General features: G+C 38.2%; 1 protein-coding gene, 1 long non-coding RNA gene and 1 other non-coding gene across 3 annotated transcripts; 1 reads left to right on the top strand and 2 right to left on the bottom strand.

Moving 5' to 3' along the window:
• Positions 1-68: 68 nt before the first annotated feature.
• Positions 69-13994, top strand: LOC138853797 (uncharacterized). Its single transcript, XR_011392961.1, has 3 exons — positions 69-1024; positions 3058-3173; positions 12776-13994. It is a non-coding gene; the product is annotated as an uncharacterized lncRNA (long non-coding RNA).
• LOC128687388 (cell division control protein 42 homolog) lies at positions 4128-27501 on the bottom strand. Its single transcript, XM_053774847.2, has 5 exons — positions 27442-27501; positions 23908-24003; positions 22249-22395; positions 20477-20597; positions 4128-12615 (listed from the first exon to the last, which is right to left on the bottom strand). Exons 1-5 carry the CDS (start codon positions 27496-27498, stop codon positions 12407-12409), a joined length of 630 nt encoding a protein of 209 aa, XP_053630822.2. The 5' UTR covers positions 27499-27501; the 3' UTR covers positions 4128-12406.
• On the bottom strand, positions 11979-12060 carry TRNAS-GCU (transfer RNA serine (anticodon GCU)). The gene has a single exon. It is a non-coding gene; the product is annotated as a tRNA-Ser (tRNA).
• Positions 27502-27980: the final 479 nt, after the last annotated feature.

The following is a 27980-nucleotide window of genomic DNA, read 5'->3' as shown; positions in this document are numbered from 1 at the left end:
TGTGCAATCTACATCTACAGGACCTTAAATTCCAATATTAACCTTGACCTAAAACGCTTTCTTGATAGTTGTGACAAAACCCACAGGCACAACACCAAACACAAACATCTCTCTGACATTCCCCGTGTCCGACTAAACCTTTACAAAAATTCAATGTATGTCAAAGGCCCTAAAATCTGGAACACCCTACCTGAAAATTCCAAAACTGCAGACACATTCATCACCTTCAAAACTACCATCAGAAAACATCTTATCTCCCTGATACACCCTGTCAACTAATAATACGAATACCACCTGGTGGTTCACACTTACACTCACTCACCCATTTGACCATAAACAGAAATATCAATCTCAATCTCAAAATAATGAATCTTAACTAGTCATAAGTTGGCCTGTGATACTCCAATACTGAAACTATGTATAGTGCCAAAACAAAAGCATTCACATTGCTAAACTCACAACTAGTATTTAGTCACTTAGCCATAATACCAACTTACCTCATAATTTTGTAATATTTTAAACTTAAGATTTAATATAAGTCTGCCCGAAATGCCTAGCCATGCTAGGTGTTCTAGTGGTACACTCTGTAATTATTATTTTACTACATGTAAACCACACAATAACCAAATTCTGTAAACTCAGCATTGTAATCCTTATAGAGAATAAACTTTGAATTGAATTGAATTGAATTGAATTGAATTTCCCACCGGACATGTTACAGAGCTGCACTTGTCATCGGCTCAAATAAAGCCAACTCCAATTTTCCGGTTTTGGTGAGAAGCCGGTTACTAAACTCTGGTGTGGGTGTCCCGCTTTTCTGAGACTTGGCAAGTGGGGTGTCCACCTAGTCTAACTGATAACTTCTAGTTTCTGTTTCTATTTACGAGGGGACTCCTGTTTCTTTTCGTTCATGGCCCAGCTTTGGGCAATATCTCTTATCTGTACATCGGACAAGAAGGACTCGATACAGTGTAAGCAGTCAGTGGCTCTTACAAACCCAACAAGACGATGATCTGTAAAAGAAGTAAGTTTTTTTTTTTAAATACAGTTACATAGAATTATCATACATAGCAGCATATATGTAGAGAACCTAGGATAACCCAAAAAAGTCAGACAGAGTGACTTATTTCCATTGGGGTCCTTTTACCTTATAAAGGTTATAATATTTTATTATTATTCTATAATGAAGATAACATCTTATCATACCAAAAAGATTATTACACGAGGGTCATTAAGACTACAATACGAGGGTCATTACTAGGAATAAGGTAAAATTTGCACGTATGTTAGCTAAAACCCCTCAAGGAAGGTTCCTTGATGTTGGTGAGGGGCTCTTGATTTAGGGAATTGGATCTGTGCTCCAGTTCCCCGAATTAAGCCTGAATGCCTTCCACATCATCCCCCAGGCGCTGTATAATCCTCCGGGTTTAGCGCTTCCCCCTTGATTATAATAATAATGTTAGCTAAAAAATAGAAAATCATTCCCCTCCCTTTCTGTAGCTACATTCATCAGACACCTTTTGGCAGTCTTCTTGAACTGGTTCATGCTATGACTGGCTTTGACATGTGTGGGTAGTCTGTTCCATTCCTTTATTGCTGTACAATAAAAGGTGTTTGAAGCCTGGCCACTGACTGTGGCTACTACAAAGTTGTGCTCTCTCCCCCTAGTACTATGATTGCTTTGGTTCCCAACCTTGACAAAATTGACAGCAAGATATTCTGGACACTGTTCGTGAGCAATTTTATAAACATGATTTAGCTTCAGCTGTTTTACTCTGTCTTCAACATTCAGCATATCCAACTGCTGTAATTCATTCTGGCCTACATGCTCTCTTGGACCCAGGTCCAGGAAAAGAAATGAATGTTACTAACCCAGCCTCGTCCTAAAGAACCCTGACTTGGACTCGTTCATATGCACTGGATCTCCCTATTATTACCCCAATGCGCTGTATAGCCCTTGTGGCTTAGCGCTTCTTTTTGATTATAATAATAATAATTACCCCAATGAGAGGAGCGCTAAACCCCTAGGGGTCATGAGTGCCCGGGGATAAGAGAAGCAATCAGATTCTATCCAAGGAAAGATAGAACAGGTGCAATTCCTGGGATCAAGAGCTCTTTACTGACATGAGAGTGCTGAGAAGAAAAATGCCTGATAAGTATTTTCAACCCTAGAGCTGTCAAAAGGACTGCAGTGGAATTTAGTCACATTGATTATATTGGGTTATTCTAGGTTAAATATACATAATGTTCCTTCCTCAAGGAGGTTCCTTGATGCTGTTGAAGTGCTCTTGATACCGAGAATTGAAATTATCCTTACTTGGATCAAATTTCATAGTCTCCAATTCCCTAGGTGCTATTTTGACCCCAATGGGTTAAACTCTCCTCTTATAAATATTAAGTCATAATGTACTGTCAGTAACATGTGTGTCCATAAATTGTTTTAAACATCACAGAATGGGTGTGGCTTTGGCCCAAGGCAAGTGGGTCCTGTGATTTATTTGCATTTGTGTTATGATTTCATGAGCCATGATGGCAGGTATTTTAAACATAACTGTATTTTTTTAATTAGGACAATCTATAAATGGTTTTAAAAAACATTGGTGTAAATTTTTGCAGTGGTTTCAATAGGGATGCGCCAAAGTTCAAGTATCAGTGGTATTGGCTAATTTTGATGGTATCGGTGTCAGCCTAAAATTGATTATTAGTATTGATGGGTGTCAGCTAATTTCAGTAGTATTGGTATTGTTATCAGCAAAATTTTAATATTGTCTCATCCCTAGTTTCGAGCACATGCAGATGTTATGGGCATAAATGTGCACAACATCAAATAAAGAACATTCACATAAAGGTAGGGAAACATAATGCATTTACTGCACCATTACAAACTACTGTATTGTATTGTATTATTAATTTTACCTTATTTACATGTTCGGATTTTTAACAAAATTTTTACGTTGTATTGAATATAATGAATATATTTTGGTCATTTTGTCCAAATTTTGAGAGCGTGTCTTCCATTGGCAGCAATAGTCCTCATGTTACCTTTTGCTTCTACAGAATGGCTAATCTTGTGGGATATACAAAAGTAGCATCAGTCTGTCTTCAGCAGTCACCAGCAACACGTCTGAAAGGATTACTGCATCTTACACCTAATATCCTGGATGTGTTCCATGGTAGGCAACAAGGATACAGAATTTCTGCTTTAAAGATCATGGTAGTCACATGTTATTTGCTACAGGACCCCAATGGAAATATGTCACTTTGTCTGACTTTTTTTGGGGGGGGGGTTACCTTAGGTAATTTACCTTATGTATGATCATTGTACTTATGTATACCTGTGCCAAAATAAACTTACTTATTTACAGGTATTGCCCTTCTGATGCTCTGCATGAGGGACATGTGAAATTTCTTATGTTCTCCTTTACTTTTATAAGGCTTACTGTTTTCATGTTTAATTTTTGTAGTGCCTCATCTTAGGACATTAATGCATTCTTGAATACTCATTGTAGTCATTTGTTTGGTAATCAAAACCCATTTTCCCATAAAAGAGATTAATGGGTTCTGAGTCCTAGTTTCTGTCACTGCAGTAATTCAGTTTTTTCCCATAAGAATTTTTACCCAGTCTTTTGCCTTCATTATGCTTTTTTAGCTGCATGTACATCAGAACAATATTTATATGATGTGTACTTTTACAGTGGTCAACTTGTTCATATTATACAGCCTCTCCTCACTTAACGACAGAGTTCCGTTCCTAAGACCATGTCGGTAAACGAATTCATTGCTAAGTGAGGAGCATACTATAATGGTAGTAGGTTTGTGTTAACCATCTTTGATATTGTTTTAATATCACCTTTGCACCATTTTCAACGTTTCTGGTATATTTTTAAATGTTTATACATGTACTGTAGTTTACCGTATATTGTAATAAACAGAATAGAGGAAATCAGTTTTAATATACATTAATTAGGAATACATACTAGTCAGAGAGCCCGTCGTAAGTCTGAGTCGTTGGTAAATGGGTACATTGCTAAATGAGGAGAGGCTGTACATAGGTACAATTTTAATAGATGTCTCATTCTTTTCAGAACACACTATAATGTCAAGTTTTATTTCAGAGGTTATACATTTCCCTTTCCATGACACTTGGGTATCACTACCACTACTCTTGCGCTTTACAGTCATGATGCATGGTAAATCTTCAGAAAACATATAAAACACTTAATGGTTAAAATCATAACCATAATTTTTAAAGGGGGTGGACTGGAATGTCAGTGGAAGGCCTCAGATAACTAGGAGCTCCAGCTGTGGGTCATCATATGACTAAGACCCACATCAGGAAACACTTGTCCTGTTTCCTGACAAACTTTGCCTAACTGAACCTCAAAAAACACAGATTATATAAAGCATTGGGAAAAGGTTTACTTCTACCTACCAGCCATAAGCTCCACTGCACTTCTGCCATAATGTCCCCGGCATCAGAAGTGTGAGTCACTTGTTCATAAGAAATTAATTGGTTCCAAAATGCCAGTGTCATAAATGTGAAACCTAATAACTCTTAACATCATAAGTTGGGGTTCTACTGTATAAAGTGATTTATGTTTGCTTTATACTCTTATCAACATGGTTTTGAATGTTAACACTATAGTAATATGGATTAAGTTAAAATTACAGTTGACCTTTGAACAACACAGGTTTGAACTGCATGGGTCCACTTATACATGTATGCAAATTTTTTTCAATAAATATATTGGAATTTTTTTTGAGATTTTAGACAATTTGAAAAGAAGTTGCAGACGAACCTCATAGCCTAGAAATATAAAAAATATTAAGAAAAAGTTATGTAATGCATAAAATATATGTAGATACTGATCTATTTTATCATTTACTACCATAAAATCTACACAAATCTATTATAAAAGCTTATTAAAACTTATGCACACAAATACAGATTGTACATGGTGCCATAATTTCATAAAATTAACTAAATATGAATTTCTTTTTACACATCATCTCCCCTCAAGGGAGGTTCCTTGATGCTTGTGAGGGACTCTTGATCTAGGGAATTGGATCTGTGCTCCAGGTCCCTGAATTGAGCCTGAATACCTTCTCTCTCCCCCACAGACACAGTATAATCCCTAGGGGCTTAGCACTCTCCCATGATTATAATTTATATCATATAGTATGACAATTTTGATGTAGGCACTAACAGACAGATGATTCATCCTGTAAACAGACTATGTAAACTTTAACAGTATTGATAAATAGAGTACAGTACTGTAAATGCATTTTCCTTATGATCTTCTTAACATTTTTTCTCTAGCTTACTTTTTTGAAAGAATACAGTATATAATACATATAACATACAAAATGTGTGTTAATCGACTGTTTATGTTATCTGTAAGGCTCCCAGTCAACCGTAAGGTATTACTGTAAGTTTTTGGGGAGTCAAAAATTATATACAGATTTTCGACTGTGTTGGGGTTCAGCACGGATAACCCCCGCATTGTTCAAAGGTTAGCTGTATATCTGGTAGTATGTAATGATTTTAAATACTACAGGTGCTCCTTGACATAAAATTGAATTACATTCCGACAAGCCTATTGTAAGTTGAAAATATTACAAGTTATGGACTTGCTGCCTTCATACTGTGTAATTATCTCATGGTTAATCTCCAAAATAATTGCTCTTGCACCATTGTAAAGTCAAAATATGTCGAACTATCATAAGTCGAGGAGCACCTGTATATACAGTGGAGTAGTATATGTATTTTCTTAACATACTGACTATCTCCCACCGAGGCAGGGTGACCCCCCTGTGATATTAACATCACAGTTCAGATGACCCTCATAATTGCAACATCTTCACCTCCTCCTCGAGAGTGTAGGCACTGTACTTTCCACACCAGGACTCAAATCTGGCAAACTGGTTTCCTTGAATCCCCTCATAAATGTTTCCTTGCTCACACTAACAGCATGTTAGGTCACAAAAACTACTTTCCTCTACCTACTTTGGTTTAATATACTCACACCAGCCTGTTGGATGTTCCAGCTCTTAGCATTCAAAGCATCCTTTAACCCCCTTCCCTCCAACCCTTCCTAGGACCACCCCTCTATCCCTTCCCTCTACCTTAGATTTATATACTGTACCTTCCTAGTCATCCTATTTTGTTTCAACCTCTATAAAGTGCCCAAACCACCTCAACAACCCCTTCTCAGCCCTCTGGATCATACAGTAAATTATGTACAGTGGTACCTTGACTTACGAGTTCCCCAACTTACGAGTTTCCTGAGTTACAAGCCATCGCTTTGAGTTGCGAACCAAAATTTGAGTTACGAGTGAGCTTCAGATAAGCCACCACTAGTTGGCGCAACAAACACCACAACATCCACCCAGCATCCCAGCGTTTTGTGCTTTTTGTGCAGTTATTTTGCTAAATTTCTTTCTTCTAACTATGGGTCCTAAGAAAGTAAGTTCTAAGGACAGTGGTGAGAAGAAGAAGAGGATAATGTTCATTGAATTAAAGCATGAAATCATAGAAAAACACAAGAAAATCGCTTTTGTTTCAGTGTTTTCCTTATGAAACTAGTGATCTAGTGCAGTTAGCCTCACAAACACTCCATTTTCTCTTATAATGAGACCTTAGAAGGGTGAGAATGGGAAGATATGGTCAGAGCGATAATTATTTTTACCTCAGGAGTGGCTGTCACCACTCGTCACATAATGGCATATTTTAATCATTCTAAAGTATATATCATGTTTCTATGTTATTTACATTGGTTATTATGTCATATTAGATCAATTGTGATAGATAAATAAGCCGTAGAGTTGAAATTAGATAAATAAGCCATAGAGTTGATATTAGCGTTATACTATTAAAGTATTTTCTCCTGCCTCCCTAGAGCCAGGAATTCTGCTGGAATGGATTAATGGCATTTCACTTAATTTCAAAGTGGAAAATTGATTCAATATACGAGCAAATTGAGTTACCAGCTCGGTCACGGAACAAATTAAACTCGTAAGTCGAGGTACCACTGTATAATTTTTTTTCGGTACCATATACATAACCTGTTATGTTTTCATTATAAGATTACATTTTGTCACGCTCTATCACCCACTTAAATGAGATGAAACTTTGACAATAACAAAGAAACATTTTTAAGCTGTGTTGCATATGTGTTAAATTTTAGTTTTTCTTTATATAAGAAGAGGAATTTACATTCCTCCTTTAATTTTATTCAAATCCCCTTTACAAAGGTGTCCTAATGCCAGTAAAGGGCTCTTGATCCAGTGAATTAAAGCTATTCTCCCTTGGATCAAAGCTAATTCAATTTTGACTACCTCGCATTAGTCGCATTAGTATTAAGATAAAATAAACATTTGTTAAAAAATTAACCACTCTTATCTTGTCTAGACTTAAGTAGCCATTATGTACTAGGATTAGTCTGCCGAAAATGCCTGGCATAATAGTGGCTTTCTGTGTACTTAACATAAAATCTTTATCTTAAAAGTACAGTGGACCCTCAACATTCAATACTAATCCGTTCCTGAGAGCTATCGAATATCGAAAATATCGAAAGTCGAATTAATTTTCCCCATAAGAAATAATGGAAATTAAATTAATCCGTGCAAGACATGCAAAAGTATGAAAAAAAAATTTACCACATGAAATATTAAGTTTAATGCAGTAGAATAATTATAATAACAACAATAACAATAGATTAATAACAATAGAATAATTGACACTTACCTTTAATAAAGATCTGGTGATGATTGATGGGATGGGAGGAGGGGAGAGTGTGGATGGTGTTAGTGTTTAGAAGGGGAATCCCCTTCCATTAGGACTTGAACTGGCAGCCTCACCATACCTTACCACACTGTGTATGCCACTACGATTCTTAAATCTTTCAAACCAACCTTTGCTGGCCTTAAATTCACTCACATCACCACTAGTTGCAGGCAATTTCTTTACCAAATCATCATGCACTCCGACACACGCACTCCACTTTCGTACTTTGCAATTATCTCTTTCTTCATTTCAATAGTCATTAACACCTTTTTTCTCGAAGGGTTGGCACTAGAAGCTTTCTTGGGACCCATGGTTACAATTTTTGCAGAAACAAGCACCAAAAACAGTGATAATATGGATTGTACCGAATGTATCCTTAGATGCGCGCACACTGGCTGGCTTGTAAACACTGGCACACACGGTGCAGTTCAGGCCACACGTGGACACGTCTCGTATGAATCGTATCGAATGTCGGGTTTTCCATCGAATGTTGAGGCGAAATTTTTTGCGTTAAAATGCATCGAATGTCGGATTTATCGAATGTCAATGCCATCGAATGTCGGGGGTCCACTGTACTTAGTAATTATCTATCTGAATACAAGTGGCCATGCTGTTCATTATTTTGGAGCTTATTTAAACATGGAAAGGAAAGGAAAAATGCAGTTTAATAGTGATTAGGATATAGAAAACATCTTCTAGATATTATTATGATTTTTTTATAAAATGAAATGATGTAAAATTACAATGCTCTACTCAAAATACATGTTGGAGACACTAGAAATGTTTAAATCTAAACATAAAGTACAGCAGAAATTTGCATTAGCACATGATATCAGATTCAGATATTATGTCAGAATGAATATAAAAAAGTGTGTTGATGTTAACCTCATTGTATTATATCCAAAGTTAATGACAGGAACTAGATTGAGGAGTATTATAAGAATTAAGATATACAGAAATAATGTATATCTGAGATTGCAAGACACGCAAACAAGTGCCTCAGTACTAATCTGAAAACATCAGATCCTGTTGATTAAAGCTTATTCTTGGATTAAGAAAATAAAAATAATCTGGGATATTTAATTTTTTTTTTACCACACCAGCTGTTTCTCACCAAGCTAGGGTGACCCACAAAAGGGAACATTCATCATCAATCATTCAATAGCTGTCGTGCCAGATGTACACAGATATCACAATTCGAATGAACCTCTGAACTGTAACATCCCCAGCCCTCCTTCAGAGTGCAGACATTCTACTTTCCACCTTCAGGATTCAAGTCTGGCTTACCGGTTTCTCAGAATCCTTTCATACATGTTACCTTGCTCACACCAGCAGCATGTCAAATCCAACTCTCCTCTGCTCTCTGAGTTTTACTTAACTAACCCCCACATCATTTTCTAATTTCTACATTCCAGATTCTTTGCATCATATTCATACCACTCATTGCTTTCAAAACATGACAGTTAGACTACCTCTAGCCTAATCCTTTCCGCAAAATTTAAATCCCATCCTCATGCCCATATAAAAGGATTGGTTCCACTATACCCTAGTAAATTCCCAGTTTTGCCTCAATAAACTTTCTTCCCACAGATGCCTGAACACTCTTCCAGTCTTTTTCCTACGTCTTTTTTATGGTTCACTTGATTTCGTAAACCCATCTGTTGATATATTCACTATTAAAGTATAGTATTTAAATAAATTTACATCCTCTATACTCCCTTCAGTATGATATTCAGTATTTCATTGCCTGTTCTTTTTTGTTAAGTGTACTCTTATCACTCTCCTCTTTTCTATATTCACTTTTAATTTACTTCTTTTACCAGTTCTCCCAAATTATTCTACCAATCTTTGCAACTTTCCTTCAGAATCTCCAAAGATCTGTCTTTGGCCAAGAGCCATTGTGCAACTCCCACTTTGTATCAGATTTATTAACTTTTAATCTCACACGTCTCCCAACACTCCAGCATTCATTTACAACCTCATCTATAGTACTGGTAGGTCCTCCCACCCTTCACTTAAAATGTTTTGTTCCTGAAAATGCTTTGTAACAATAGTATTCAAAATTCAGAACATATTTCATATCGATACCCATTTTATAATCAGGGATGCATTGCAAAACTATAAAATTTGCTGTCTAATTCCATTTATTTTTCAACCTGGAGTTTACCTGGAGAGGGGTTTCGGGGGTCAACGCCCCCATGGCCCAGTCTGAGACCAGGCATCGTGGTGAATCAGGGTCTGATCAACCAGACTGTTACTGCTGGCCGTACGTAAACCAACATACGAACCACAGCCCAGCACCATATTTTACGTTCAGTACTGTTCCTTTTCAATTGCAAATACCAAAGGACCCCCTGTATCTACAGGGATACATTCCAAGGACCTGCCATGGATACCAAAACCATGGATAGTAGCAAACCCTATATATAAGTCCTATACATACCTATAAAGTTTATAAAGTTTAATTGATAAATTGTGCACATTAAGCAGAGAATTATCACTTTTTTCACTTATGGGAAACACTTCATGGCTTCTCTTAGGCTTTGAAGAACTGCCAACTTTTCTACTTTTGTGTTCTGGGGCCATTATGGTGCAAAATTAAGAGGTATTTTTGGGCCACAGTAAACCATGGATAACTGAAACCACGGATACCGAATCAGTGGATACAGGGTTTCTACTGTACTGTAGTAGCAGACATTGCTTAATTAGTGTATACATATTAACTGAATGCAGTATAACAGAGCTACAGTATTTACGTTGAATACTGATGCTGTCTTGCTCACTGGAAGTGTTAATTCTCTGGCCATAAGTAGTTCCACTATTTCAGAAGACAGTCTGCATTTGTAAGTAATTAATTGATCCCCTTCATTCCTACATATATTAACCTGAGCCTCATTCTCTTCATAAAAACTCTCTGTTGCTTTAAGTAGCATACTACCTATTCCATATATCTGCAACATCTGCCATATTGCTACCCTGTCCATCCTATTATGTGCCCTTTCTAAATCCACAAATTATTTAAATAATAGAATACAGTAAAATGCTTCAATTTAATATTGGATAGTGACCCTTGTAGGTTTAAATGCTCCTTTTTTATTATAATAGTAATAATAATAATGGATACTCTCAAAAACTTTAGTGTATTTTTCTTTTAAATTGTACTTATATGTAGATATTTTGCCAGCCAGTGGCTTTATCAGTACAATACAAGGACATACTGTAATATGAAGATACCCAGATGTTGCACATGGGTCTAATTCTTCTTCTTTTAAATTACAGGTATGCTACACTGCATACAGTCTTAATGTGGACCCACTAGGGGTTGTCACTGCTTAAGGGAATACAGGCACCTGTTCTCTGACTCATGAAATCGTAATGACATGATTGCAAACAAACCATACCATGGGAGGGGCTTGAACTCGTGGTTAGAGTCATAAACTTAACACTTGATTCTATGTCTATATCTGAGCATCACTTCACAGAGCAAGTATATATGTATTCTTCTTTCTTAAATAATATCAGTGAGGCTTGATATGTATAATCGTTCCTCTGATGGATAAACTCATCCTGTATCTTAAAGACAGCAATATTTTCTGCTTAATTATGTATGATTTGTTCTGCACAAAGGATAGAATTTCTTCAGAATTATATACTGTATAATTTTGAGTGTTACACCTTTACATACACCAACAAATTCCTCATCACATTCTCAATTTTTATTTCAGAGAAAATCAATTATCGTAATTTTGGATCAGTCATTATTTCATGAACAGGATAATGACCATTGTAATATAGCCTGTGTTCAAAGTTTTTCTTAGTAATATTAAGAATGGCCTTATATTATCATTAGACATTTTTTGTTATGATGGCCTCAGAATTGCAGTAAGAGCCTCCAGCCTTGTTACAATGCTCACTTGCCTCAGAATGCTTTTGAAACCATTGGTTGGTAATATTTTTGTATGATTCTGCCCTTTCATTTGCTCTTTATGGCACCTAATGAATTTTGAATTATTTTCATCTTCTGGTACCATACAATATATTCATGTAAGGCACTAAACCTGTTTTTTTAGTGCAAGTAGGTTGCAGTTGTACTCACCTAGTTGTGGCTGTAGGGGTCGAGTCACAATTGTACTCGCCTAGTTGAACTCACCTTGTTGTGGTTGGCCCTGCCTCTTCACTGGTAAAAGAAATGCAATGAGGATGGGATTCGAACCCATGCAGGGAGACCCTATTCGATTAGCAATCCAACGCCTTAAACACTCGGCCACCTCGTGTGCTTATGCCTGTGCATTTGCATAGGCCAGCACAGTAAGCCTTTGATCTAGTGAAGTGGAAGTACACTCCCTTGCATCAGCCTTGATTACCTTCCATTCAGTAGGTAGTATATGACTCTTACAGGTTTAGCACATCACTGTGAAAATATATATATACTATATATATATACATGTATATAATAATTTCTCTCTGTATCGACACCTCTTCCATCTCTTTCGCCTCTGCTGTGTTGTCCTGGATGACCCTTACAGGTTTAGTGCTTTCCATGGAAAATACATTAATCTGAGAATTGTCAGTTTGTAAATATACATGTCCTTTGATCCACCAAGAGGAGTTGCATAATTCTCAAAGAACAGTGCAACATTTCTTCTGTTGGGCCTTCGGAGATATAGCTTCTTTAATCGCCATATCTATGACTTCATCACATCCTGCACATGTCTTGGCTGAGCACTCAACATAATTAAACAATCCCAACAAGTGTGCCAGCTCTTGGCCTGCCTCTTTAGTCACTGTATTTTCTTTAGTATTTGCTGCACGCAGGTCCATTTGGAGCCCTGCGAAGAAATTGAACCACATCAGTACAGTAATATTTTATCAGAATTTAAAAATGTTTTCAAATCAGAAGTAATCACAGTCTAAAGATGTATAACTCAGTTTGTCAGAATATGCAAAATTGTATATTAAATGTACTTTTATTTGTTATTTTATTTGCAGATTAAAGATTGCAATATGGAGCTGGAAATACAGTAATGTAATACAGCCTCTCCTCACTTAATGACGGAGTTCCATTCCTAAGACCACATCAGTAAACGAATTCACCGCTAAGTGAGGAGCATACTCTAATGGTAGAGGGTTTGTGGCAACCGTCTTTGATATTGTTTTATTGTCACCTTTGCACCATTTATAACATTTCATGTATATTTTAAAATGTTTATACAGTAGCGTACTGTATATTGTAATAAACAGAATAGAGGAAATCAGCTCTAATATACATTATTTAGGTATGCATACTGGTCAGAGAACTCATCGTAAGTCTGAGTCATCGGTAAATGAGTATGTCGCTAAGTGAGGAGAGGCTGTACATGTTTCTTTCCCTCAAAGGAGGTGCCGTGATATTAGTGAGGGAACTTCTGATTCAAGGAACTGGACTTATCTTCCCCCTTCCTTGAATTGACCTTGATTTCCTCCCATTCCTCAGACCCTTATGGGTGTAGCATTTCCTCCTGATTAAAAGAAAGAAATACGCTTTCCATATTCTGTATTTAAAAAATTATTACGTATATTAATATTGAACATAATTTATGTAATTCTGAAATATAGCAAAACTAGTGTAGGATTGTACTATAAGTATTGTACATATTGAAAATTTCCTTAAATTGTTTTGAGGAAGACATATCTAGTTCTTTCTTTCTTTCAACGCACCATCCGTATCCCACTGAGGTGGGGTGGCCCAAAAAGAAAAACAGAAGTTTCTCGTTTTAAATTTAGTAATATATACAGGAGAAGGGGTTACTAGCCCCTTGCTCCCGGCATTTTAGTCGCCTCTTACAACACGCATAGCTTACGGAGGAAGAATTCTGTTCCACTTCCCCATGGAGATAAGAGGAAATAAACAAGAACAAGAACTAGAAAGAAAATAGAAGAAAACCCAGAGGAGTGTGTATATATACACCTACAATCCGACTTATGACCTGTTCGACTTATGACCACTCGACTTACGACCGTGTTTTTTATGCCAAATTTCTGGGAAATAAACAACTATTTGTGTTGTGCAGTGTTTATCCTAAACCTTAGAGTATAAAATACAGTACTAACAACATAAAAAGTAAAGTAAAACATGAAATACCAAAATAAAACAATAAAATAAAGTCATTACAAAAATGTTTTGTTGATATTCAGTAGTAAAGTTCGACTTACGACCATTTCGACTTACGACCGGTTTCTAGGAACCGAACTCGGTCGTAAGTCGGATGGTAGGTGCATGCTTGTACATGTATGTGTAGTGTGACCTAAGTGTAAGTAGAAGTAGCAAGATGTACCTGAAATCTTGCATGTGTATGACACAGAAAAAAGAGACACCAGCAATCCTACCATCATGTAAAACAATTATAGGTTCCCATTTTACACTCACTTGGCAGGACGGTAGTACCTCCCTGGGCGGTTGCTGTCTAAAAACCTACTACCTAGACATATCTAGTTATATGAAATAATTTAATTATTCTCTATTTTTACACACTAAGTTTAGCACCTAGTTATGATTATAGTAATTTTACATAGAAACCTTTTATAATCAAGGAATGATTGGATCATCAGAAAATATGATAGTAGGCCATAGATTGTGCTGTGCATTCCTCAGAGCAGCAGCAATAACTATGCAGAATTTTACAACTTGTTCAAGAAGATGTTCATTGAGGAATATTTTGGTATTTTATCGTCTCTCAAGTTTCTTTATACAGTCAGCTGTTTTTTAAAGCTCCTCTCTATAGTGCAATTTTTTGCATTTGCAATTGAAAGTACATCCAAAACTGAATAGCTCAAAAGAGAGGCCCTGCAAAAATATTCCCACTCTGTACAACATTATATAAAGTCATTCAAGCCATCCAAGTCATAAAGTCATCCAAGACTTTGTTGCAGTATTTTCCTTTCACTCTCTTAACTTCTCAAATTTAAATTCAGATTTAATATTCAAATACTTTATTTCTTTTAGGCAGTATACAGATAATGTAGTTTACATGTATAGGTGGGCCCCGCTTTGCGGTGTTTCGCTAATGCACCAGTTTTCAGTGATACCCATTCTTCATTTATTCAGACTTTCTACAATAAATATATTCACTCGCTATAAGCTAAGGACAAAAAAGTTTTTAGGGTAAGTAATGTGTGTTCTGTATATGTATTTTTTAAGCCTAGCTCTATTACTCACTTAATATATGTTAGCGTAAACATGTTATCGGGCTTTTATATGCATTTGAGAATGAAAAAAGGCTGTTTCACTTTACAGCTATTTTCACTTTACAGAAGTAGCCCAGAACCTAACCTGCTGTGTAAGTGGGGCCCACCTCCAATAAAGTATTGTTAGGCACTGAAGAAAGCCACTAGCATGCAGTGCATTTCTCCTCTCCACTTGTCTGCAAATATTTTCTGGTCATGCTGACAGTGTAACATCTCTTAATAGGTTGTCCTGTTTATTAGCTGGGAATATGTCTATCCTTCAGTGCCCCGACATACTCTGCCTGCCCTTTTCTCTGAAGCCCCATCTTTACAATTGATTCATTCTTTGACTTTGAAACTGATTTTCTGCACCTAAGATTTTCACCTTTTGGCTGTGTGCTCACTTTTTCCCTGTTTTTCTGTCAGCCACCCATTTGATATGATAATAATATACTTATTTCTACAAGTGCATACACAAGGTATACAGGCCTAGCTGATATCAATGACATTCTACTATATAAAAAGCCGCTTGTTATGCAGAGCATTTTGGGCAAAGTAGGTCAGTTTTGTCCCAGGATGTGACCCACTCCAGTCGACTAACACCCAGGTATCCATTTTATACTGGTAGGTAAATACTGACAGATGGTGTAAGGAAATGCCCAATGTTTCAGCCCTCGCCGGGAACTGAACCCGGACCCTCACCATGTGAAGTGAGAGGTTTTGCTACCAGGCCATGGGCCATGTGAGTTTAGTGCTTTACTCATGCAATCATTTGCATACATTACATTCTATTGATTTGTGAGCAGTGCTTTTATAAGCACAGTATTTACTGGTAATTGAAAACATATTTTTGAAAAACAAAATAATATATATTTGATATGATAATGGGAGTCTATGGGATGTGTGTCAATATTTGATGTTTTGTTTATAATTTTTGTGAAATGCCTTGCAAGGACCTTTTTTGGCACATTATAGTGGGGGCAAAGAGAACATTTGCTCCTGGTCCCAGATCTTGACTGACTCAACAAATTGAGCCGAAAATATTTTTTATGCCATTTCTCTTTTTCACAAATGAATATAACTCTCTGGACATGGTTCAGACTTGGTAGTTTGATCTGTTGTGTATAATCATCATTGCTTTCCCTAATTACCCCTGTATCCTCTAATATTCCATTGGATGAAAGGCATAATGTAAAAAAATGAGTGGTTATAAAAAAAGGTAAGTTCACCAAAAAACTGGGTAATCAATCGAAACCAGGAAAACTGGAAGGCATTTTTCAAGTACAGGATTTCCAAAGAGACTCATGTACAGAGGTAGATGAAACTTCAGAATTCACTGTAAAAGGCAACAAATCAAGAGGAGAGGTAATAAGAGAGGTGCCCTGAAAAGATATTCCTTGATGCTGGTGAGGGACTTGATCCAATAAATTTGACCTAACCTCCCCTTCCTTGGATCAAGCCTGATTACCTCCCATTCCCTCAGGTGCTGTATGAGTCCTACAGTTCTGGCAGCCTATCATCCCACTCATGAATGTAATAAAAATAATAATAAAACTAATAATGAGGAGGAGAGAAGGGAGGGGGGGGGCAAGGAAATTCATGTGGCTGAGAAAGCAATACCCTCTAGGGTAGTCTCTGCTGCAGAGGATTTAATGCCTCTTGGGTGGGTCCTACAGCAGATGTAATGCCCTCCAGGTTGACACATGCAGAAGAAGATGTAGCTGCTTCCTTCCAGGATGATTTCCGAGGCAGACGATGCAGTGCCTTCCAGAGTGGTCCTTGCAGCAAAGGATGCAATGTCCACTTGGGTGGTTTCTGTTTCAGATTAATGTTTTCTACGCTTGTCCCTGTGGCAGAGGATGCTATGTTCTTTAGGGTGATTCACTGATAGGCTGGATGCAGAGACGGGTCTAGAAGGCCCTCACTTTTGCGGGAGAGTGTTGGGGCAGTAGCTGTAATATAGCCAGTGATTTATGTCATAGCTGTAAAATAGGAAGTTTGTTTTCTTGGGTCTCCATCATAGACAAGTTTTTGACCATTACAGGGGTAAACCCCTCAAGAAAGTTCCTTGACATCAGTGAGGGGCTCTTGATTCAAAGAATTGAACCTAACCACACTGGTGTCGAGGAACCTAAAGGAGGTTCCTTGACACTGGTGAGGAGCTCTTGGTCCAAAGAATTGCATCTAGCCTTCCCTTCTTTGGATCGAATCTGACTGCGTTCTACCCATGATTGTAAGAATAATTTAATAATAATAATCCTAGGTAGTAGGTTGGTAGACAGCAACCGCCCAGGGAGGTACTACCGTCCTGCCAAGTGAGTGTAAAATGAAAGCCTGTAAATGTTTTACATGATGGTAGGATTGCTGGTGTCCCTTTTTCTGTCTCATGAACAGCAAGATTTCAGGTACATCTTGCTACTTCTACTTACACTTAGGTCACACTACACATACATGTACAAGCATATATATACACACCCCTCTGGGTTTTCTTCTATTTTCTTTTTAGTTCTTGTTCTTGTTTATTTCCTCTTATCTCCATGTGGAAGTGGAACAGAATTCTTGCTCTGTAAGCCATGCATGTTGCAAGAGGCGACTAAAATGACTAAAATGCCAGGAGCAAGGGGCTAGTAACCCCTTCTCCAGTATATATTACTAAATGTAAAAGGAAAAACTTTCGTTTTTCCTTTTGGGCCACCCCACCTCGGTGGGATACGGCCACTGTGTTGAAAGAAAGAAGAATACAGGGGTAGAAGACAATGCAGGATGCCAAGTTTTAGCCATCCTGCAGTGTATAGAAACATAACTAGTGTTATGCTATGCTCTTGTCTGATCACTGATGGAAAATGGGGAGGTCCAGGGACCTCCACCTCTATAGCAGGTGCTGAAAGGTCCTAGGCAGGACTAGTAGCTGAAAACAAGAAAGGAATGTATCGGAAGTATTGAAGAAAAGATCTGGAAAAGGCTGCATCCCAGGTCTGCATTAGATGGACAGGAACTGAACTCTGTCTTCTAACAAGTAGAAAGCATTTGTGATCCTTACAGAAAGACAACCGTTAGATATTTCCAAGGAAAGGGCTTGGAAATGATTATGAACAATAGCAACAGGTCTGCATGTAAAATCTGAATGACAGGATACAAGAGAATACGGAATAGGGGGATAGCAGCCTTCCTGTCAGACAGGCATGGAAGATCGCACTTGCACTTAGACTGGACTGTGATTGAAATATAGGGGATGATAACCCTCAACAATTGAGGAGCAAGGTATAGAGGAAAGATAGGATGGGTCATTGTGGGCATTAGATTTACAAATAGGGCACGAGAGGGCAGAGCAGCAGTTGCCAGATAGCCAAAACACCATCAGCATTGGCAATACCCTAGAGCTGCTAAACGTCAACCTACTAACTAGACCACTGATGGAAGTAATGGTAAATCAAATGTAAATTTAGCCACATTTCTTGGGTATTATGGTGACCATGAGGGAGCCAGATGAATGTCTGAGGATGTCCTTAGCACATTCCTCCAATTACCCAGTCAGGAAGACCAACCAAGGAAATATGACCATTTCACAGTGCGAGTTCAGATGGGCATGTTGATGTGCAGTGACAGGTATGTCATCCACAGCCTTGAGTCTGAAGAGAACTTCAGCCTATTTGCCATTCTGCACATGGATGGTGTTTAAGTTTAATACTTTTATTATATATCCCATACCTATACTGTGGGCGGTAGTCAAACGATTACAGAGGTACATAATGGGTCCAGAGACTGGGCTGCAAAGTTTTGATAGCTGAACAAGTTACAAAGGTAATGAACAATTTACATGTGCTAAACCCATTTCAGAATGAAGAGTCCCAAATATTGCACAAATGTCTCATTTATCATCATGGGAGGAGGCCCCCAGGGCATCACAAAGGTATATGCAACTGACCACCTGGGAGACCAGGAAGTAGCCCCCATAATCCCCTATTCCCAATGCTTCCTTGACACTAGTCAAATACATACAACTCTCACAAACCCCTAGCGGATCGAGCACTACTAAACTCATCTGATACTGGCCCTACTCGCAATTCACAGGAGCCCATGATCCACAAGGTCTAAAACAAAATGACGCCTACAGACTGCAAGTGTGAGTCTGGGCACCAAACACATGAACAGATCGGTGCCACTTGACTTCAAAAAGTGATGCAAGGCCAGCTAGTTGGTTCGCATGTGCTGAAGAGCGACCCACCCTTGACTCAGTTGGTAGCCACCTCAACTTTCACACTGAGGGACTGGAGCTTGATCCCTGGTGAAACATTAGGCATACAGACATTGCCCCTGTTAACCTGGATGTTAGCCAACCAGTGTGGGCTGTATCCTAACGAAGAAGATTGAAGGATGTCATCGAAGACATCCTGACTTTACTGGGTTATCCCCTCAAGGAAGGTTCCTTGATGTTGGTGAGGGGCTCTTGATTTAGGAAATTGGATCTGTGCTCCAGTTCCCCGAATTAAGCCTGAATGCCTTCCACATCCCCCCCCCCCCCCAGGCGCTGTATAATCCTCCGGGTTTAGCGCTTCCCCTTGATTATAATAATAATAATAATAATAATTTACTGGGTTATCCTGGGTTTCTAAAAGTAATCCATAATAAATTTCTTCTCACCCTTTCCACTCCCTGAAAAACCGTGTATGAGAGGCAGAGAAAGATAGGCAGGCTCTGCTCATACAGCTGTAAAGCAAAAATCACTGTAAAGTGAAACAGCCTTTTTTCACTTTTAAATGCATATAGAAGCCTGATAACATGTTAATACTCTCATATATTAACTGAGCAACATGGCTAGGCCTAAAAAAATGCATATACAGTACACACTTAACTTAAAGTATTTTTGCCTTTAGCTTATAGTGAGTGATGTATATATTTATTGCAGATCTGAATAATTGAAGAATGGGTGTAACTGAAAAGCACTGCATTAGCAAAACGCCATAAAGCGAAGTGCTGTAAAGCAGGACCCCTCAAGGAAGGCTCCTTGACGCTGGTGAGGGGCTCTTGATCTAGGGAATTGGATCTGTGCTCCAGTTCCCTGAATTAAGCCTGAATGCCTTCCATCCCCCCATAGGCGCTGTATAATCCTACGGGTTTAGTGCTTCCCCCTTGATTATAATAATAATAATAATGTAAAGCAGGGCCTGCCTGTTCTGAGATCTTTCTTCGACCACACTCAAGGGGAAGGACTACCTTGATACCAATGAAGGGCTTCTGATCCAAAGAGTTGGATCTATCCTTCACTGTATGATCCCTGTGTTTAGCTCTTCCCCTTGTAAATAATTCATGTTATTGCATATTCTTAAATTCTAAAATATTATATTATCCAAGAAATTATTTTTTTCTTTAGTGACCTGTTCTTTGGATCAGTCCCAATTACCCCTCTTGCTCCACGTGCTAAATGATCCCTATGGGTTTGGCGCTTCTTCATGCATATAATACTAATAATACTGGGATACAACGTACCAACAAGGAGGATGGGCACATCTCTACCACAGTATCGTCGCACCTCGGGCAACCATTTCAGCTTGACGTTTTCATATGATGCGACGTTATTAACGTTGAAGCAGATCAAGCACACGCACACCTGACAACCAGAGTAATTTCATAAGTTTAAGTTACTTTACATACACACATTTTTACAATAGTCTTCAAGTCTTCAAAACTACTGCAACACACACATACATGTATGTATGTATGTATGTATGTATGTATGTATGTATGTATGTATGTATATATATATATATATATATATATATATATATATATATATATATATATATATATATATATATATATATATATATATATATATATATATATATATATATATATATACAGTAATATCACAGTAAACAGGTGATATCACAATATGCTAAACAATCACTCTGAAAATATACTAGTAGAATTCCAAGTGCTTTCGTGATTTCTCACATTATCAAGGACCTGTAAAAAATAATAGAACGGCAGAAAACTTATGAGGCTAAGATATCACTTCATATACGACACTACACCCACCCCCATTATGATAATCAAATGGCTTAAATTATTCCCAAATTTTATTGATTATAAAGCGCTGTATAGCCCTTGTGGTTTAGCGCTTCTTTTTTATTATAATAATAATATTGATTATAAATGAATCTAATTAGACAGACGCACCAATGAAAAGTAAGGGAAAACACTAAGTGTCTGCGGCCCAACACTGTTCAACAGCCTCCTGCCAGACATAAGGGGAATTACCAATAGACCTCTCGCTGCCTACAAGACTGAGCTGGACAGATGCCTAAAGTCAGTACCTGATCAGCCAGGCTGTGGTTCATACATTGAACTATGTGCAGCCAGCAGTAACAACCTGGTTGATCAGGCCCTGATTCACCGGAGGCCTGGTCAAGGACTGGGCCGCGGGGGCGTTGACCCCCGGCACACCCTCCAGGTAGACTTGGGTTATTCTGGGTGGCTATCCCTCTGGGTTTAAAATCTGAACAAATCTTTTCTCACTCTTAACGTAGCTATGTGAATAACAACTAATAAAAATTACACCGAATGTTGAAAACTAAGATTTTCATAGAGTTCGTGTGTGCACGACTCAAGAAATCGTAATGACACGATTGCAAACAAACCATACCCCCGGCCGGGATTGAACCCGCGGTCATAGTCTCCACCACGATGCTGTGAACACTAACTCCAAGGCCGAGGGACTGATTACCTCATCTTTTGTATATAGTTCTACTGTCTTCCTATTATGTCCTAGAATCTGTATTGATAAAGCCACTGGATGGCGAAACGTCTACAATAAAGATATCCAGATGTTGCACATGTGTCTTAACTTTCATATTTGTCGGTATTTTATACCTTTCTTGCACAACTTTTCTGTACTCGACTGAAGAAGCCTACTGTATAGGCGAAACGTTTCGAAATAAAGATAACTAACTGTTGCATATGTATCTTACCTAACAACCTGTCGGTATTTTATACCATTTTAATGTTCACAAGGGGTACTTGATTTAGAGAATTGGATCTGTGCTCCAGTTCCCTGAATTGAACCTAAATGCCTTCCAATCCCCCCTCCCCCACAGGCGCTATATAATCCCTACGGGTTTAATGCTCCCCATGGTAATACTAATATTAATAAGTTGATGAAGATATAGTGAGTGCACCTACTTCCTTGCAGGAGGGAGACATAACGAGGGGCACCTACCTATTTGTAGGAAAGTGCGAGACAAAACGAGAGCACTTACTTCCTTGTAGGAGATTGGACGCAAACGATCAAAGTCTTCCTGGCCGGCAGTGTCCACGAAGTTGATAATGTAGTTCACATTGTTTCTCTGGTAGCTTTCTATGTAGTTGTCGAAGACCGTCGGGATGTACTCCATGGGGAAAGTACCCTGGTTAAGTAGTTAGTTCATGATACAGTCGGATTACTATTCAGATTAAGACTCATTCAGCAACATCAGTAAATTCACAAGCAATTGGGAATGAGTTTGTATGCAATAAATAATTTATTCACTGATAAACGAACAAAATGTTAGTCAATTAAATAGTGAGTTATTTCTGAGCCATCTCATTTTCCTATAAAGAAATAAAGTAAGACATTGTGTTTCTAAGAGTCGCAGTAAATGCAAAATGAAATACCAGGAATGCACTACTAAAGTTCCTTGCAATAATTGTGACATAGTGTAGATAGGGAAAACTGGCCGGAATCTTGTGACTGAAACAATATAAACGCTCAGTTAGGTACGACCAGGTGACTTCTGCATTCTTCCAACATATCAAAACTTCTAACCATACAATCAACCGGAAAGGTGGCAGCATCTATAAAACTGAAAATTTAAAAATGAGAAAATCCATTGAGTCGGTATCAGCCGAAGCAAAACCAAACTTAAACATTTCGAAAGGAATTTTTAAGCAAGATGTGATTGCGAAGGTATGCAGTAAAAACTAATCCTCGGCATTTAGTTCAACTAATCGTTCATAGAACAGACCCTCAAGTACCCGTCTTTACAACAACGGTCTTATTCCATGAGGTATTATCATGGTAACCTTGAGGAAAACTGAGTGGGAATCGAACTGTACGTCACCTCCTTGACTCTGGACCATTCTGCCAGGCGCTGTGCCCCTACGGGTTTAGCGCGTCCCCCATAAATGCAATAAAATATCCTACCTCACCTGATTCTGCTCTTCCTTTGCCTTTTTATTTATTGTCCGCAGAGCTTCAGTTCCATAACCACATCGGAAAACTTATAAACATTATATGTCAGTGTTAGTGCAACTTGCCTCGCTAACGTGAGCTACAACTCAACTTTCTAATACAGTTGCTTGCTGCAGTATTTTGAGACCTTGAAAAAGCCACCTGTGTCATAAGCCAGAATGTTGGTTTTGTGTTGTATGGATTTAATTAGGTGCGCCGCCTGAGCGGCTATTTTTTTGCGCACCCTGTAGTGCATAAATAATAAAGGATTGCATGCCACATTAGGTACTTATCAGATACCACTGGGTACTGTTACATCACAAAAGCTTCGTCTAATGATTCCGTTATCTGTCACAGCAGAAAAGGACTAGTTTATTAATACTATGTCCAAGTAATATGACCATCGTCCACACTGTGGGTAAGGCGAGAATTTATATTACAAATTTTATTCAGTACTGACAAGATGAGTAGGTCCGCTTGTCTCTATTTTAACTAAGGGACTGATCGCCTATCAAGCCTCCCCACATCTGCTGTCTCCACTGTTAATGCCCGTTTTAGACTAAAGCCTGCTAAGCAGGCGAAACATTTCTACGATACTCATAGGGTGGGTTAAGCAAAATTGCGTCCCATAGGGTAAGGCGTAACTACCCGTCACAAGGTGGATAAAGGGTACATAATACGACAAATTAACCCTGCATCATATTCTCACCTGCGTGTAAGCTTTGAGGAAAGAAGTCTTCCCCACAGAACCATCACCAACCACAACAATCCTCAGCTGTTTAATCTCTTCCGACATCAGGCGCGTCTGGGGATCATAGATCAATTAGCAATTAATAAAGTGTCATTGTTTCAAGCGTCGTAACTGTCGGTGTACAAGTGTTTCTGTCGCAACCATCCTACGAGCTGGAAACTGGAACAAGACTTATCCGGTTCGGTCCTAAACCAATATAGTCATTCCAAACTTTGAATTTGAAGGTCCAGGCAGGAGCGACCGCCGTCTAGTTTCCATTTCCAGTTTGTGAATCGTTTCATCGTCAGAATTGTGCTTTTTTTTTTTTACAGTCTTTGATTTAATTAGCAAGTCAGTCTTGGTTTGTACACCTTCAATATAAATCACAAAGTTCAGTGTACACCTACAGTTCACTTATTAAAAATGTCATTAAAACTGTAATTTTAGACTTCGATATAAAATAAAAAAGTACTATGGTAATTCAAAATTGACCAAAAGCAAGATTTGAAATATAATTTTAGCGCTGAGTCAATCGTGATTACCTGTGAATATGACTCACGAAATCGCAATGACACGATTGCAAACAAACCATACCACGGGCGGGTATAGAACCCGCGATCAGAGAGTCTCAAAACTCCAGACCGTCGCTAGCTGGTCCAGTGGCTAACGCGACGGTTTGGAGTTTTGAGACTCTCTGATCGCGGGTTCTATCCCCGCCCGTGGTATGGTGTGTGAATATGGTTCGTGGGACCAGCGTCCCCGACGTCCGGTCCCAGACCAAGTCTTCTTGCAGACAATTTAATCACTCAGGTTACTGGTGCTTGCTGCAGTCAATTCGACGTTAAGCACCACAGAGCCCATGTGTGGTACTTAGGTCGGTAATTTCCTAAGGGGGCTTTGAAAAGGCATCGTAGGGCGAGTTTAGATGATATCTTATTGTACCTTATTTCAAATATTATAGTTCCTGAAGGAGGCACAGCTCATGAATTCTATTTCATCAAATCTTTCTCTCACGTGTCCTATGCTCCTCTTTAAAAGCTTGTTGGTTATAGTTATGTTATTTAATTTACCATTTCGTTGCATATAACTTTGTACACAAAGATTTATAATAATGACGATATACTTTGGAAAAGGACACTTGTCTTTGCGAGGAATGGAACTCAAGAATGCCGTGGATATCTTCAGTTCCTCCCTTTGTGAAAAATAATTATAGAAATAAGAACATAAATTAAATTGACAATCAAAGACGAGGATATAAACTAAGAGAAAAAATGCAAGTTTATTATAACAGAAAAATATTTAGTTAACGTGACTGAATCAAGACTGAAAAGTAAAAATAAATTACAATGACCAGAAGGTAACAAAGGATGACTTGCTGGTGTCTTTAAATGCTCCGTCGATAATCTAAAATACAGACGAAGACGTAAATGTTTCGGTCAGATTTCCTACTACTGAGGTGATGAGGACTATCATAGGATGACTGTATCATAGATATCAATGAAGATGTTTATACGACTTTCCTAGAGCCAACTAGGTGAAGTGGAGGCTGGTAGAGTAGGCCAGAACATCCTAATAGTAACTCAAACATACGATCGGGTTGGGACTCTAGTTAAGATGCACACAGAGAGTCTTATGGTGCAGACAGCCTCTCGTGGTCCGCAGATTGTAGAAACCCAATTCCAGTCCTACTAGCTGAGAAAAACAGAGGATACCAGAAGACACATAAGTTATGGCATAGACACATGAGTAGTCAGATTGAACCTAAGCCCAATGACTACTTACCGGGAGAAGAGTAAAGAGTAGTACACTACTGGTTTACCCTGGCTAGTAGGTAAACTCCAGTAGTTCTTCCCCGGGCAATATTTTATTACATATACACTACGTTATGTATACTGCAGATAGACATAAAGTTTGTTTAATATCATAAAATGTACACAAGTGTCTAGGTACATGATGGCGAGGAATTATTTCACTGATATTTTGTGACATCTTTCTTTTTCGCTTTTTTGTTGGTGTCAATAAGCTCTTCAGCTGCGGATATATTATGGTTTAGCGTAGCGGATAAAGACACATGAGCAAACACTTGGGACGTCCAATATAGCCTTGCAATTGCATTTATCTCATACGAATCATCAATCAGTGTTACTGCGCTACCACTGCAGCCCTCACTAACTTTTGATATCAACAAATGCCCGTCTCATTTCAAATTCAAATTCAAATTCAAAGTTTATTCTCTATAAGGATTACAATGCTGAGTTTACAGAAATTTGGTTATTGTTTGGTTTACATGTAGTAAATTGTGATTACAGAGTGTACCACTAGAACGCTTAGCATGGCTAGGCATTTCGGGCATACTTAGTTTTATTCTTAATTGTAAAATATTACAAATTATGAGGTAAGTTGGTATTATGGCTAAGTGACTAAATACTAGTTTGTGAGTTTAGCAATGTGAATGCTTTTGTTTTGGCACAGTACATAGTTTCAGTATTGGAGTATCACAGGATTCATTATTTTAAGACTGAGATTAATATTTCTGTTTATGGTCAAATGAGTGAGTGATTGTAAGTGTGAACCACCAGGTGGTATTCGTGTAGTTAGTTGACGGGGTGTATCAGGGAGATAAGATGTTTTCTAATGGTAGTTTTGAAGGTGATGAATGTGTCTGCAGGTCTAGAGTTTCCCTATGTTAACCGGGCCATTAGAAGAAACATGAATGCAACCGCAGTCTGCAGTTACCCTATTCTTTACGACAGTTATTGTGGGAACAAAAGCTAGCTATGTTTCCCGGAGCTGGATTACTTTTACACATAGGGTAAGTGGGGAGGGTTTCCCTGAATTGTGTTTGGCTGACCACTGTCTCCCACAAGGTGTATCAACGAGGAGTTTCAGCGTTTACTTTGGCTCACATGGCGAAGATATTTCTTCGTTCGTCAACATTTCAGTGTTGTATATGATTCGACGCTCTTAAACGAATGCAATAAAACTGTCGCGGAGTTCGTCGTAGTGAATTTCGCTGATTAGTTACTTGCAAATTTTCAGTTTCTGGAAAGTTTAGTTGTTTTGCTTCCCAGCAACGGAGGGACAGGTCGTCACTACTATGTTCCACAACTCGGTCTCTCTCTCTTTCTCTCTCTCTTGGAATTTGAGTTTCTGTGTTGACACTGCGTAGGGCGGGGGCGGACACATATTCAGTTTCTTCAGTCGTGGTCACATAATAATTTCCAAACTATGGATTTCACTCTAAATAATCATTCGGAAAGTATCTCTCACTATTCTAATTCTGACAACTTTTTTTTTACTATGAAAGAAACTTCACATGTCGTATATCCTAGGAATCATAAGGTGCTTAATTCATATGTTGATAAAAAAGAAAAAAGAATACTAGGGCTGATTTATCTCCAAAAATATCATAAAACCAGGCAACAACAAAATAAACACGAAAATATTACCTAAAAGTCGCGAAAATCAAGAAATAATAAAATTGTGGACATTGGTAGTTATAAAAGCACAAACCGTTATTAATGTAGGCCCTATGTTGCTCGGGCCGACACCACTGCCTGACTGAGACATGGATGTCACACATCCGTTATACCGCCAAGACTTACTGAGATAAGATAATATACATAGTTACAAACCAGTGCTGCGGCGTTAAATACCCGCGGTCTTGGTCTTTTTATCTTTCTCATTTCTTGTATTATCAAAATTTTATACACTGTATTGCGGCGATTCTTTGATCTGTGTTGCTTTCTATAATGTTGGAGACGGGAGGTAGATTTACCTCCAACACCCATCACGCAGGAGGGTTCTTCGTTGCTGTTGTTGTAAATTGTTGCCTTAGTTTGTCAATATTGTTATCGTTGTTATTTGTTGCTGTCGTTTATCATTATTTGTATTGTTATCGTTGTTATTGTTGCTGTGTTGACATTGCTCTTCTTGTTCCAGGTTCTCCTCCACCACCTCCTCTCTTACATAATAAATTTATTCAACACTGTCTCACCACATAGCAAGAAAGGCGGGTCATTGTTAATTAACGCTTAAGTGATCGTAATTCA

Source organism: Cherax quadricarinatus, chromosome 40, assembly GCF_038502225.1.
Source record: "Cherax quadricarinatus isolate ZL_2023a chromosome 40, ASM3850222v1, whole genome shotgun sequence".
Taxonomy (NCBI): Eukaryota; Metazoa; Arthropoda; class Malacostraca; order Decapoda; family Parastacidae; genus Cherax; species Cherax quadricarinatus.
This window is presented reverse-complemented; position numbering and strand designations above follow the sequence as displayed.

Bases quoted from the DNA above. Each gene is read 5' to 3' on its own strand.
- LOC128687388 (XM_053774847.2), bottom strand. From the start codon at position 27,498: ATGTCTCAGTCAGGCAGTGGTGTCGGCCCGAGCAACATAGGGCCTACA. The intron at 24,004-27,441 runs GTTTGTGCTTTT...TATGATCCCCAG, and splicing joins TAGGGCCTACATTAATAACG to ACGCGCCTGATGTCGGAAGA. The intron at 20,598-22,248 runs GTAAGTGCTCTC...TCTGGTTGTCAG, and splicing joins GTCCAATCTCCTACAAGGAA to GTGTGCGTGTGCTTGATCTG.